General features: G+C 50.2%; 1 protein-coding gene across 6 annotated transcripts in view; it reads right to left on the bottom strand.

Moving 5' to 3' along the window:
* The window catches only part of COBL (cordon-bleu WH2 repeat protein), a 278,030-nt gene that overhangs the window by 161,919 nt on the left and 102,111 nt on the right, over nt 1-14,000 (bottom strand). For all 6 annotated transcript variants that reach the window (XM_058725524.1, XM_058725523.1, XM_058725526.1 and 3 more), the window contains exon 2: nt 12,182-12,382. In XM_058725524.1, coding sequence (XP_058581507.1) covers nt 12,182-12,382 — 201 coding nt within the window. The remainder of the gene's footprint in view (nt 1-12,181; nt 12,383-14,000) is intronic.

Raw genomic sequence — 14,000 nt, 5'->3', positions numbered from 1 at the left:
GCCTTGCGTGTCCAGTGGCTTTCCTCCCAGAACTGACTGATCCCTGCTGGCCTTCGCTATCTCACTTAACGCAGGATGGGTTCCTTCCCACAGAGGGCTCCTCATGTTCAAGTTACAGCGATATTGTCAAGAACTGAGGGCGGAAGGCAGTTTCTCAACAAAATTTTGGGGGCGGGTGGGGGAGGAAGAAGTTCCAAAGAAAATTCTATGTGCTGGAGGCCTGTCTCCTCAAATTTACTATTAAACTGGGGGGAGGTGGGGCACCCGGGTGGCTCAGTCGGTTGAGTGTCTGACTTGGGTTTGTTGAGTTCGAGCCCTGCATCGGGCTCGTTGCTGTCGGCGCGGAGCTCGCTTCAGATCCTGTCTCCCTCTCTCTCTGCCTCTCTCTCTCTCTAAAAAAAAAAAACAAAAAAACAAAAAAACAAAAAAAAACTGGGGGGAGGAGAAGGCAGCAAAGCAAAGCAAAACAAAACACTGTTAAGAGCATGATCATAAAACTCAACACCAGATGCCTGGCTGTCATATGTGCTTAAATTTTATGAAGAACACAGAGGCCAATTACAAAGTCAACCTGTTCCAGCACACTGGACACTATCCTTTCCCAGTGGCAAGAGCCCAAGCCAAGACAGAGGGGCTCCCACAGGGATGTAAGGAGGTTTTGGGGTGACAGGAACTCAGGCTTTGATAGCTGTCTTTTTCTCCTTCGGGACATCTGTATCGGTGATCCCCAGAGGGATGCAGCTGACGAGGACTGAACCTGGGCTTCACTTAAGCAGCTGGACGTGCACCGGTACAAACACGAGGACTTGGGTTCGAAAGCATGACCTGATCTTACAACATCTCCTGCAGGGTCTGCCGCTCGGTGTGACCCTTCCCCAGGCTCATTTAAAACACGACCTGGGGGCGCCTGGGTGGCTCAGTTGGTTAAGCATCCGACTTCGGCTCAGGTCATGATCTCACGGTCCGTGAGTTCGAGCCCCGCGTCGGGCTCTGTGCTGACAGCTCGGAGCCTGGAGCCTGCTTCAGATTCTGTGTCTCCCTCTCTCTGACCCTCCCCCATTCATGCTCTGTCTCTCTCTGTCTCAAAAATAAATAAATGTTTAAAAAAATAAATACAAAATAAAAATCAAACACAACCTGATTTACTACTGCCCTGCTATACGCCTTTCAGGTTCATGTCCATGTAAAATGAGGCACGTGGGGGTGGGTGGCCTTTCTGCCCCACCGGTTAATCTGCCATCAGCTGCCATTTAAAATGCCAAACTCCCAAGAGTAAGCCAGTTCTTCCAAGGCTCCTCTGATGCTCCTGGAAAAAGTCACCCAGAAAGAGAGGAAAGCCAAAGCACAACGGCAGTGCCCAGTGATAGGCAGAGACACCTCCTGGTCCCTGTGGGCTTCTGTTACAGATTCACCTGTGGAGAGCTGACAGCTTCTCCAATGGGGTATCAGGGTGTGCCCTCCTGGGGTTGTAGCAAGTCCCTATGCCACTGGGCCACAGGAAGGAACCTTCCAGAGAATGGAGAAGGTTGCCTGCTTGGAACCTTCTGGAGACTGGAAAAGGTTGCCTGCTTAGAACCTTCTGGAGACTGCAAGAGGTTATCTGTTAAGAAACTTCTGGAGACAGGAAGAGGTTGCCTGCTTACTCATACACATTCTCCTCACATCCTGAGCCTGACCCCTCCTTACCTCCCCCGCTACCTGCCCTTGGATGCAGCAACACCTGACCCTGATGTGCAGCTTTGCACACACCAGCCGTGTGAAGTGTGGGCATCCTTCCCATGGGAGCAGAGCAGTTTAGTGAGGCACCTGAGGGGAGCTTCCCTGGGATGCTGTCCCAGCACCGACACTCACCAGTTCTCAGACCCACCCCCCGTGCCTCAGTTTCCTCACCAGTGAGGGCATCAATGACAGCGTCCACCTGTTAGAGACTTAAGTCAATGAACACTTGTAAGGCACTGAGCACAGTGTCGGGCATTTGTAAATGTGATGTGTTTGCAAAATACATGAGTTGACTCATTCCTGTCTTTTCTGCTTTGGGATTCTGTGCAGTGAGATGCTGTACCCGGCTCAGAGTAGACATCCCATCTGTATGTGGCTGAGCTCCGTCCTGCTCTCAGCAAATGCCAAGATTCCAAGTGGCATCCTTGAGACACTACACCGTGAAGTTTCCCCAATCTTACAATGAAGCAAACTAAGGCAATCAGACAGGCTTACAATGTCAAATGAAGAGTCAGGTGTATTACAAAAGCTGTCTAGACCATCAGTGCTAAGCACCCAAAGCACACCCTGCATTAACACTGCTGGGGACAACTGTGTCCTCCCCAAATTCATGTTGAATCCCTAACCCCCAACATATTTGGAGACGGGGCCTCTAAGGATGGGATTATGGTTACAGGAGGCCATAGTGTGGCACTAATCCGGTAGGATTAGTGTCCTTATAAGAAGGGGCACCAGAGAGCTGGCTCTGTGTATCCACAAAGAGGAGGTCATGAGCACAGAGCTATGGCAGCTGCCTATGACCCAGGATGATGCCTCAGAAGGAAATCTACCCGCCTGTACCGTGACCTTGACTTCCAGACGCCAGAGCTCCGAGAAGCCATGTGTGTTGTTGAAGACTCCAGTGTCTAGTATTTTAAGGCAGTCTGAACTAAGACTAACACGAACACCCTTTGCAGGGTCTCTCTCTCTCTCTCTCTCTCTCTGATTCCAAGTACTAGAGGACTGATCACCCCAAACCACATTACTAGGGGTGCAGGGGTCGCGTGGCAGATGCTAGGGGTGCAGGGGTCACGCAGCAGACCTCCAGGGTTTCCTCTCCCAACTGCTCCTCAATATTGCTTTTCCCTCCGGCCTCTTTAATCTGTTCCCCAAATGCCTCTTAACTGCTCCTAACGTAGGAATGATATTTACTTCCTGGTATTTGTGGCAATCTCTGTTTTTAAGTTTAAAAAGGATATACAATTTTTCCCTACATCTTTCTTTTAAAAAACACAATTACAAGGGCGTCTGGGTGGCTCAGTCGGTTAAGTGCCCGACTTCGGCTCAGGTCATGGTCTCATGGTTTGTGGTTTGAGCCCCATATTGGGCTCTGTGCTGACAGCTCGGAGCCTGGAGCCTGGAGCCTGCTTCGGTTTCTGTGTCTTTCTCTCCCCACCCCCGCCCCGCCCCTCTCCCCAACTTGTGCACATGCTCCCTCTCTCTCTTTAAAAAAAAAAAATTGATAAGGAAAAGCCAGTCCTCTTTCACATGGTTCTTTTACAAATCCTGGCAGGGTGATGGTCAGCCTGTGCCCACAGTCTTGCCAGATGCAGAGCACTCAGGACCAGAGAAAAGGAGAGGGCTCTTGGGGACCATGGGGCTGGGAAGTCAGAGAGGCCATGTCATCCTACTCTCGTCAAGCTGGGCCAGGCAACAAGTCGAGGTAATGAGTCGCCCCTCTCTGGGATGCACTCCTGTCTACACCGCAAGGCCTGCCCCTCTCTGGGACACACTCCTGTCTACACTGCAAGGCCTGTCCCTCTCTGGGACGTACTCCTGTCTACACCGCAAAGCCTTCCCTTCTCTGGGACGCACTCCTGTCTACACCGTAAGGCCTGCCCCCTCTGGGACGCACTCTCGTCTACACCGCAAAGCCTGCCCCTCTCTGGGATGCACTCCTGTCTACACCGCAAAGCCTGTCCCTCTCTGGGACGCACTCCTGTCTACACCGCAAAGCCTGTCCCTCTCTGGGACGCACTCTCGTCTATATCGCAAAGCTTGCCCCTCTCTGGGATGCACTCTCATCTACACTGCAAAGCCTGCCTGTGGTCAGGCTGCTGAGGGTCATTCCTGAGCTGCATACACTAACCTTAATTCCTGCCTTCTTCCTGCCATCCAGCCAGTGAGACCCTGGGCTCCCTCTCGGGGACTGCGCACTTCTCCAGGTCGTTCTCACACAGCCAGTGGCATGTGTTGCAGTCGGGGTTCTTGAAGTTTAACATATAATCTGAAATTTGGGGTGTATTGAAGGTCAGATTGCTGGGCTCCACTCAGAGTTTCTGATTCACCAGGACTGGTCTGGGAATTTGTATTTCTTTTCTTTTATTTATTTACTCAGTTTTTTAGTTTATTTATATTCTGAAAGACAGAGAGAGCAGGGGTGGGGCAGAGAAAGAGAGAGAGAGAATCCACACTGTCAGCACTGAGCCCAATGTGGGGCTTGAACTCACGAACCATGAGATCGTGACCTGGGCCGAAACCAAGAGTCAGACGCTCAATCGACGGAGCCCCTCAGGCGCCCCGGGAATCCCTCTTTCTGACAAGTTCCCAGGGCTGCGGCCGCCGTTGGTCTGCGACCACACTTGGAAAACTACTGCACTCGCAGTACTCCTGAAATGAGCATTTAGTACAAATACGTTCATTAGATGAACGGGTCCCTCAGTGCCCGGGTTACAAATTACGTTCAGGTAGCTACTCCTGGCCATGATGTTAAAACAAACACACTTCATCTGCACGCACCGTCGAACCCGAAACTGGTCAAACGCAGCCTAGTTTCTTACTGGCCTTTCGTAAGAGGCCAGTAGGAGCCCCAAGTCTTGAGTAAGGCAAGATGTAGCTACAAGGGAGCCCGTCCAGATGGCAGCTCCATGTGGCATCAGAGGGGCAGGGCATGGCAAAGCGTGCGTGGGGCCAGCCAAGAGGCGGTCCCGACAGACGAGGTCGGGTACAAAGAAACACACAGGCAGGACACACAAAAGGACAATGAAGGGACAGGAGACTGAAGAAGCCCACAGCCAGAGAAGCTCGTGGGTCAGAGACAGGGCTCTACGTTCAAGGCTAGGGTCACCGACTAGGGTCTGGTCCCGGGCCCGTTAAGTGAGGCCGGAGGGAACGAGACGGCAGCAAAATGACCAGGGGAACCTTCACCTCACGTACAAGTCTGAAGCCAAGTCATCAGGATGACGGCACCAGAGTCCCCAAATCTTGCTGGCCACACCCTCACAGAACCCAAATGCCTCGCGGGGCCAGGCAGCCACCACAGCCCGCAAGGGTCTCAGTACGTGACCCTGGGGACAGATGGGGTTACGCCAACTGGACGGACGTGCCCTCTCTAAGACTTTTCAAACTGTTTGCAAAACCATGCTGGTCGGAACACCTTGACCTAGAGAGAAACGTGCAGAGGCTGGAGAGCCTGATAAGTTTTCTGGCCACGGGCTGTTACCTGGGGAGGTGTGGACAGGTGATATCAACATGGGTGCAGGCTGGTTAAGCTCTCCCCACGTAACTTGTGCTCTCTCGGAACTTGGACCTCATCACCCTTGACCTCTATCTTGGAGGACATCTTCCTGCAAGTCTGGAGCCTCCTGCGTCCAGGTCATAACACAAGCAGGCTTTTGCTTCTTACGTGGCAGGTGAGCCAATGCGCCCCCTGGGGGGAACTGATTCACGGCCGATTACGTGTAATTTTTTTTTTTTTTTTTTTTTGAGAGAGAGAGAGCAGGAGTGGAGTCAGGGAGGAGAGGGAGAGAGAGAAAATCCCAAGCGGTTTCTACACTCAGTGTCGAGTCTGATGCAGGGCCCGATTCCATGACCCTGGGATCATGACCTGAGCCCAAATCAAGAGTCAGACACTCAACTGACTGAGCCACCCAGGTGCCTCTGCCCAATTACCTTGAAAGTTATATTAGTGTTTATTTTATTACTTTTTAATATTTCTATAGTTTTGAGAGAGAGAGAGACAGAGTGCGAGCAGGGGAGGGGCAAAGAGAGAGAGGGAGGGAGACACAGAATCTGAAGCAGGCTCCAGGCTCTGAGCTGTCAGCACAGAGCCCGATGCAGGGCTCGAACTCATGAACTGTGAGATCACAACCTGAGCCAAACTCAGACGCCTAACTGAATGAGTCACACAGGTGCCCCTCTTATTTTGATTAAAAAAAAAAATGTTTTTAAGGTTTGTTTAATTTTGAGAGAGACAGAGAGCGAGCAGGGGAGGGGGAGAGAAAGAGGGAGACACAGAATCTGAAGCAGGTTCCAGGCTCTGAGCCGTCAGCACAGAGCCCGACGCGGGGCTCAAACTCATGAACCGTGAGATCATGACCTGAGCTGAAGTCGGACGCTCAACCGACTGAGCTACCCAGGTGCCCTTATACACTCTTTAAAAATTTTTGTTTCTGTTTGAGACAGAGAGAGACAGAGCATGAGCAGAGGAGGGGCAGAGAGAGAGGGAGGCACAGAATCCGAAGCAGGCTCTGGGCTCCGAGCTGTCAGCACAGAGCCCGACGTGGGGCTTGAACTCACGAACCGTGAGATCATGACCTGAGCCAAAATTGGACGCTTAACCGACTGAGCTACCCAGGCGCCTGTTAGTGTTTATTTTATACAGGCGTGTGAAATTTGCATGTTTTAACATTTTTAGAAACGCTTATTTATTTTTGAGAGAGAGTATGAGCCGGGGAGGGGCAGAGAGAAGACTGGAAGCGAAGCGAGCTCTGTGCTGACAGCAGAGCCTGGTGCGGGGCTGGAACTTACAAACTGTGAGATCACGAGCTGAGCCGAAGTCTGACCCTAACTGATTGGCCCCCCCAGGCATTGCAGCCCAGTTATCTTTCAAGTTATGTTAGTGTTTATGTTAAACGTGCACGTGAAATCTGCACGCTGCTTTTAACAGAAGACTAGTGCTCCCTATACTTGAGGAAAATGAATGCTCTGATGTGCCTGTTTCCTCACGACTTGCTTGGCACTGGAACAGAGCTTTGTGTCCCCAGAGGCATTCATAATCTTGTTTGATGGGGACCCGGGGCGCTCAGGAGACTCGGCCCCACACAGCTGCCTCACGTCTGGGCCCTTGGATCTCCCTGTCTCTTGCACAAACGGGTCATTTTGCAAGTGAGTTTTATTTCCTTCTGCTTGCTGGGATGTCCTCCTCCTAGTGCTCCAGAAAAGTTAGGTGTTAGGGGGATGCCTGGGTGGCCCAGTCGGTGAAGCATCGTACTTTGGCTCAGGTCGTGATCTCATGGTTTGTGGGTTCGAGCCCTGCATCAGGCTCTGTGCTGGCAGCTCGGAGCCTGGAGCCTGTTTCGGATTCTGTGTCTCCCTCTTTCCCTCTCTCTTTCAAAAGTAAATAAATAAACGTTACAAAAAATTAAAAAAGAAAAAAAGAAAGATGGTCCCGCAAGGTCATCGACGACAGACTTTGGGGGAGGAGGATGTGTCCGGCAGGCTTCCTGACTGTAAGGAGCGTCCCACTTTGGGGGGACGTAGACAAGAGGGGAGATCATGCGTGGGGGGGGCAGGGAAATCTCTGTGCTTTCCTCTCAATTCGAGGAAACTACAGCTGTTCTAGAAAAATTAAAAGTGTTCTAAAAGAAGATATTGCCCAAACAGAAACGTCAATCAACTAAACCAAACCAACTTGTTAGCCAGCTATTTAGGGAGCTGCCTTCTTGTGGCTGCCTCCCCAGCACCAGAACTGGCCTTTCTCACCTCACCTCCTCAGCTCGCTGAGCAGCAGAGAAGAACAAGCTTCCTTTGGCCCCCAGAGCCCCGGGCTCCTCGGGAGAGGCTTCCCTAACACGTCAGGGGGCGAGGGGTGAAGGCACCCCAGAGCTGACGGTGGCTCACGGCCTCCCTCCCCTTTACCTTGGAACAGGTATGCTCTCTCCAGAAGGAACGAGAAACCCAATGCCTGTGCTATGAGAGCCTGTGCTGTTCCAGAAGCTCTGGGGCCCGAAAACCCCTGAACAATTTTAAGTGCGTCTGTGGGAAAGGGGGTCCAATGGCCTCTGCTGGAAGAATCGCAGGAATGAATTCCGAGGGAGATTTCCTGTGTTTCCGCAGAGGGAACATCGGCCTTTTCCTGCCCTGGGGCCTCCTGGGTTTATGTGCCAACATGGACCTGATTTCCCACGTCGAAAGACACAGCCCCAACATTCTAGAGGCTGACACAGCTTGTGAGGCTCTCTTTCGGCTAAGGTCTTTTCAAAGGTCTTTTCGTTAAGTGTGCCCCAGCTAAAGCGATGGAACTGAATTGGTGGCCTCGTTTACCACCCACATGCCGTGCTGGTAACACCATTCCTAAACACAGACCGCAGCATTTCTCTTAGGAATGGCCCAGAAAGAACAGGGGTGCCCGGGCGGCTCAGTCGGTTGAGTGTCCGACTCTTGATTTGGGTTCAGATCATGTTCTCATGGTTCGTGAGACTAAGCCCTGTGTCAGGCTTTGCACTGAGCATGCTTGGAATTCTCTCTCTCTCTTTCTGCTCCTTCCCAAGTTGTGTGTGTGTGTGTGTGTGTGTGTGTGTGTGTGTGTGTGTGTGTGTTTTCTCTCTCTCAAAATTAAATAAACTTAAAAAAACAAAAAAGAACGGCCCAGAACAAGAATTCTTATGTCATAATTTCTATAAGAACAGACTGAGTCTTTCATTTAAGTTTCTAAATCCAAAGGAAGCTTAAAAAAAAAAAAAAAAAGAACAAACATCAGTCATACACAGAACACCATCATCAGACTGCAATAAACTAATGTTCTCTCTAGGAGAATCTTTCCTAACAGGAGAAAGCATGCTTAAGGGGCTGATTACAAATTACAAACTGCTTGCTTGTCCCATGAACTATGGGACACGTTCTCTAGAAAAACCGGAGAGAGAAACCACATCGATTAGTAATTAGTAGATCTATTTGAGGCAAGGGTCAGTAATTGGGACTTCAACCCACTCGGGTATTATTAAAGAGTGTGACATATAAAACCAGTTCCCCAAGCAAGCACCTGCTGTATCAGCAAGGGTCACGATGCCAAGGACCCAGTTACGAAAGCCCACAGGCTGCAGCTCTGACTCACTTAATCCCGCAGGAAGCCTGGGAGAAAGGGTTATACTTCACTGTTGGGAAAGAGGAAAGTGTTTTCATATCCCTCGTTAAAGCTGCCCGTATTCTCCTGGCTACAAACTACCCAGTGGTAGTTTCTACTTTGTAAGGAAAAGCAACTTTTTTAAGGATAAAATTGGAAGAACGTGTTCAGTTTGGAAATGGTGTTCGGGGGCGCCCGGGTGGCTCAGTCGGTTAAGCATCTGACGACTGGTTTCGGCTCAGGTCTCGATCTCACGGTTTGTGAGATGGAGCCCCGAGTCGGGCTCTGCGTTGAAGGCGTGGAGCCTGCGTGGGAGCTTGGGACTCTCTCTCTCCCTCTCTCTGCCCCTCCCCTGCTTGCACTTGTGTGTGTGTTCTCTCTCTCTCTCTCTCAAAATAAATAAAAAAATAAATAAACCAAAAAAAGAAAATGGGGATGCCTGGGTGGCTCAGTTGGTTAAGCATCCGACTGCAGCTCAGGTCATGATCTCACGGTTCGTGAGTTCAAGCCCCGTGTCTGGCTCTGTGCTGACAGCTCCCAGCCTGGCGTCTGCTTCTAGTTCTGTCTCCATGTCTCTCTCTCTCTGCTCCTCTCTCCCTCTCTCTCCCTCTCAAAAATAAATAAACATTAAAAAAAATTAAAAAAATATATATGTAAAGAAAGAAAATGACTTTCAAAATAATACTTGTACTTGTCAGGCAGGCATTCTCTCTGTGTGCATTCGCACATATGAGAGTATCGCGACGGGACTCAGAGGCCACTTTCCCAAAAAATACGTAAGCAGATTGACAGTGGCAGTGGTTTCACGGGGGGTACACTTAGCTACAGGCCCATCGGGTAGGTCACAGTCAATATTCACAGTTTTTATATCTTAATCCTACCTCAGTAAAATGGTATTTTTCAGCGTAACTAAAAACTGGGTTGAGAATACAAGGACGGCAAGTAAACCGTCATACGTTCGCTGATAGAGCGTCACGCACCTATTCGTTTGTAAACCTAGAATAATGTGGCATGTGCCTCAAGCGAAAGTTCCGCGGGAGAAATGTACTGAGCACACGAACCGCTCTGTAAAACAAAGAAACCGGAAACTCCTGTCACTGGAAGCCCCTGTCGCATGAAGCCTGGTTGCTGGGTTCCCCCTGGGGGGCGAGCGCCACGCTGGGCGTGTGGGCAGGTGGTATCACCCTGGGAAACAGGCTGACATCACCTAGCATGGGAGAAGATGCCGTGTCCCACGACTCAACAGCTCTCAGCCATACACTGAAGTTGCTTCCGGTCCCTGCTTGCACACCTCACGAAGCAATTTTTAAGGTGTACGTAGCCCTGTGCACATCGAGTTGCCACCTAGAATTTTCAGTATAAACAGCTGCAAAGCATAAAATTTCAGGGAGAATCTAAATAGTGACATTAAAAAATTTTTTTTTTATTTTACGTTTATTTATTTTTGAGAGACAGAGAGAGGCAGAGCATGAGCAGGGGAGGGGCAGAGAGAGAAGGAGACACAGAATCCGAAGCAGGCTTCAGGCTCCGAGCTGTCCGCGCAGAGTCCGACGTGGGGCTTGAACCCATGAACCGTGAGTTCGCGATGTGAGCCGAAGTCAGACATGCAACTGGCTGAGCCACCCAGGCGCCCCCTAAATACTGACATTTTAAAATACAAGTGCGCCTGGGTGGCTCAGCTGATTAAGCATCTGACTCTTGATTTAGGTTCAGGTCATGATCTCGTGACTCATGGGATCCAGCCCCACGTTGGGCTCTTCACTGACAGTGTGGAGCCTGCTTGGGATTCTCTCTCTCTCTCTCTCTCTCTCTCTCTCTCTCTCTCTCTCTCGCTCTCTCTCTCTCTCCCTCTCCCCCCACCCCCGCCCCTTACCCACCTGCTCACTCACACGCTCTCTCTCTCTCTCTCTCTCTCTCTCTCTCAAAATAAATAAACTTAAAAAAAAAAGTGTTCCATTGCTGTCTTCAATGCTTCGCCAAGAATAAAAGCCACCCACAGTGACGTGATTTCCACACTATCCATTTTAAAAAGTATATCTGAGCACTGAAGGATTGAAATATGTTCAATCACTTCTTGTTCTCCTTGTTTTCCAAGAAACAGGACTTCTATTCACTCCTGCCTCAGAATTAGACAAATCTATCTTTATGCTTCAAAGTCTCTATACTTGATTACTGTATCACTCTATTGTAAAAACTGTATGAACACTGAGATTTAACGTCTGTGTTCCTATGACTTTGTTAAAATAGAGTTATCAGTGACATCAATAGTAGCTCAAAATTGGGGCGCCTGGGGGGCTCAGTGGGTTGAGCTTCCGACTTTGGCTCAGCTGATGATCTCACGGTCAGTGAGTTCGAGCCCCATGTCGGGCTCTGTGCTGACAGCTCGGAGCCTGGAGCCTGCTTCGGATTCTGTGTCTCCCTCTCTCTCTGCCCCACCCCGCTCACGCTCTCAGAAATAAATAAACATTTAAAAAGATAGTAGCACAAAATTGATCAATGTAATGATATATTTTGGAAAAAAATCAGAAATTCTATCAGTATTGAAAATCTTAATCCTATGATTGCAGGAAGCTTTGCCAATGTCTCCCTTTTGCCTTCTGTGGCTGACATGGGAAGAAGGGCACGTAACCCTGACCTCAGGCACATTCCTGGGCAGGTCAGATCTCACAAAGGATTCAGGTGGGTATCTCGGGGCTGAAAACTGTTCGTCTTAAATTTAAAATCCATGGGGCGCCTGGGTGGCTCAGTCGGTTAAGCGTCCGACTTCAGCTTAGGTCATGATCTCGCGGTTTGTGAGTTTGAGACCCACGTCGGGCTCTGTGCTGACAGCTCAGGGCCTGGAGCCTGCTTCTGGTTCTGTGTCTGCCCCTCCCCCACTCATGTTCTGTCTCTCTTTGTCTCTCCAGGGTGAATAAACGTTAATTTTTTTTTTTAAACTTAAGATCCATGGGTTGGGTTTTAGCCATCAGTCTAAAGTTGCTCTGGAAGTTGTGTTTGGAAATCTGATCCGTGTATTTATACTTCTGGGGGCCAGACTGTCAGTGGTCACTCGGAGGGCCTCTCAGCCTGTATAACCTCAGCGCCCGGAATGCGGACTCTGGGTGCTGCTGGGCCCCCTCCCCTGAGCTTACCCTCTCCCAGGACTGAGCTGCGCAGCCCTTGCTCTCGAAGGAGGACGGGGGGGGCATGCGGTCATTCCACACTGTCACCCAGGCCCAGATTTGTACCCCAGGGGCCCCAGATCCTGCCTGACAAGGGAGCGAGCACAGTCTCTCAGGATCCACTCTTCGGTTCTCCTTGGACCCGAGGCTGGATGGCAGTGACCCCCGCCCCTCTGCCCCGAGGCGCCAGGGCCCTTACCTGCCGCTGACCACGCTCTTCTTCTCCAGCCCGCTGGGCAGAACCACGGTGACGGCCACCGAGCTGTTCTCCAGGCTCTCCATGTGCAGCAGGCTCTGTGGAGGGCCAGGCGACACGTCTCGGCGAAGTGTCTGTCCACTGTGCGCGTTCGGGGTGGCGGGCTTCCCAGGCGGAGGAGGGGCGCGACCCTTCGTCTTCCTCCTAAAGCAGGGGCGGCACAGAAAGAGGGGGTGAGGGGGGAGCTCCCGACTTCGGAGTCCATACGATCACCCGTGAGGATGCTTCCTCCTGACAAATCATTCTTTTTTTTTTGCTTTATTTTCCCTAAACGTGTATTTATTTATTCTGACATAGAGAGTGCGAGTGAGAAGACGGGCAGAGAGAGGGAGGGAGACAGTCCCAAGCGAACTCTGAGCTGTCAGTGCTCGAACTCACCAACCGTGAGATCACGACCTGAGCCGAGCTCAAGAGTCGGACGCTTAACCTGATGAGCCCCCTGGATGCCCCACCCGACAAATCATTCTTACAAGTTTTTCTCAGCCCTCAGAAAAGCCTGCTTGTGTAGACATTTATTTATACATAAGGACCTTACTTTACAGAAGCCATAGGTATTTTGTAATTGTCTTCCCAGCATCAGGACCCATGCTAATAACAGCCTTGGGCGGGTCACCTCGTTCAGTCTTCAGGATATTTGGCAGCTGAGAAAACTGGGGTCCAAGAGATCTGTAGCTCCCCTGAAGGCCCCTGGTTATCGGGGTGTCAGAATAGGGATGGAAAGCAGACATCCCGATCCCAGGGGCCATTCCTGCCCACCTTATCCCCCAAGTCCTGCCAATCCACCGAAAGGTAACAGGTCTGAAGTCTCCTTCAGAACAATCTTTTTTATTTTTTATTATTTTTTTTAATCTTTATTTATTTTTGAGAGAGAGAGACAGAGAGAGTATGTGAGCAGGGGAGGAACAGAGAAAGAGGGAGACGCAGAGAAAGCACGATTGAGGGAGGGGCAGAGAGAGGGGGAGAGGGAGAATTTTAAGCAGGCTCTGCTCTGTCAGTGCAGGGCTGGACACGGGCTCAGACCCACGACCTATGAGATCATGACCTGAGCCAAAGTCAAAGACTTCACTTAAGTGACTGAGCCACCCAGGAGCCCCTGTGCTGGTACTAGTTAAATATACTTTAAAAGTATATAATTTGATATGCCACAGTGCTTGATAAGGATTTTTTAAAAAAATAATTATTATCAGTTATGGAAAATCCCATTTTTAAGAGTTACCCATTGTAGCAATGGGTCATAAGCAGTCCAGAAAGAGGCACCGAAGAATGGGTGACGGGTAGCATAGGGTTTGGCTCTTTTCACTGCTATGCATTTCCTAATTTTGTGTATTGCTTGTAAAACAAAAGAGGCCGCTTAAAATTGGGGAGAAAATAGCAAATGGGATTCAGAAAAGGCCACAAACTACTGCCATTCATGTCACTGGTTAACACAAGGATTAGGAGTGACATTCAAGGCTTACCCTCTATTGTGAAACGTAGACACGAATTTATTTCCTTTTTTCTCGTTAAAAACCTTACATCTGGGGCACCTGGGGGGCTCTGTGGGTTAAGCACCCACTTCTTGATCTTGGCCCAGGTCATGATCTCATGGTTTGTGGGTTCAAGACCTGTGTTGGGCTCTGTGCTGGCGGCTCGGAGCCTGGATCGTGTTTCCAATTCTGTGTCTCCCTCTCCCTCTGCCCCTCCCCTGCTCACGCTCTATGTCTGTCTCTCTCAAAAATAAAGAGCCATTAAAAAAGAATTAACAAGAAAGAATCTCTCCAAG

Source organism: Neofelis nebulosa, chromosome 4, assembly GCF_028018385.1.
Source record: "Neofelis nebulosa isolate mNeoNeb1 chromosome 4, mNeoNeb1.pri, whole genome shotgun sequence".
Lineage (NCBI taxonomy): Eukaryota > Metazoa > Chordata > Mammalia > Carnivora > Felidae > Neofelis > Neofelis nebulosa.
This window is presented reverse-complemented; position numbering and strand designations above follow the sequence as displayed.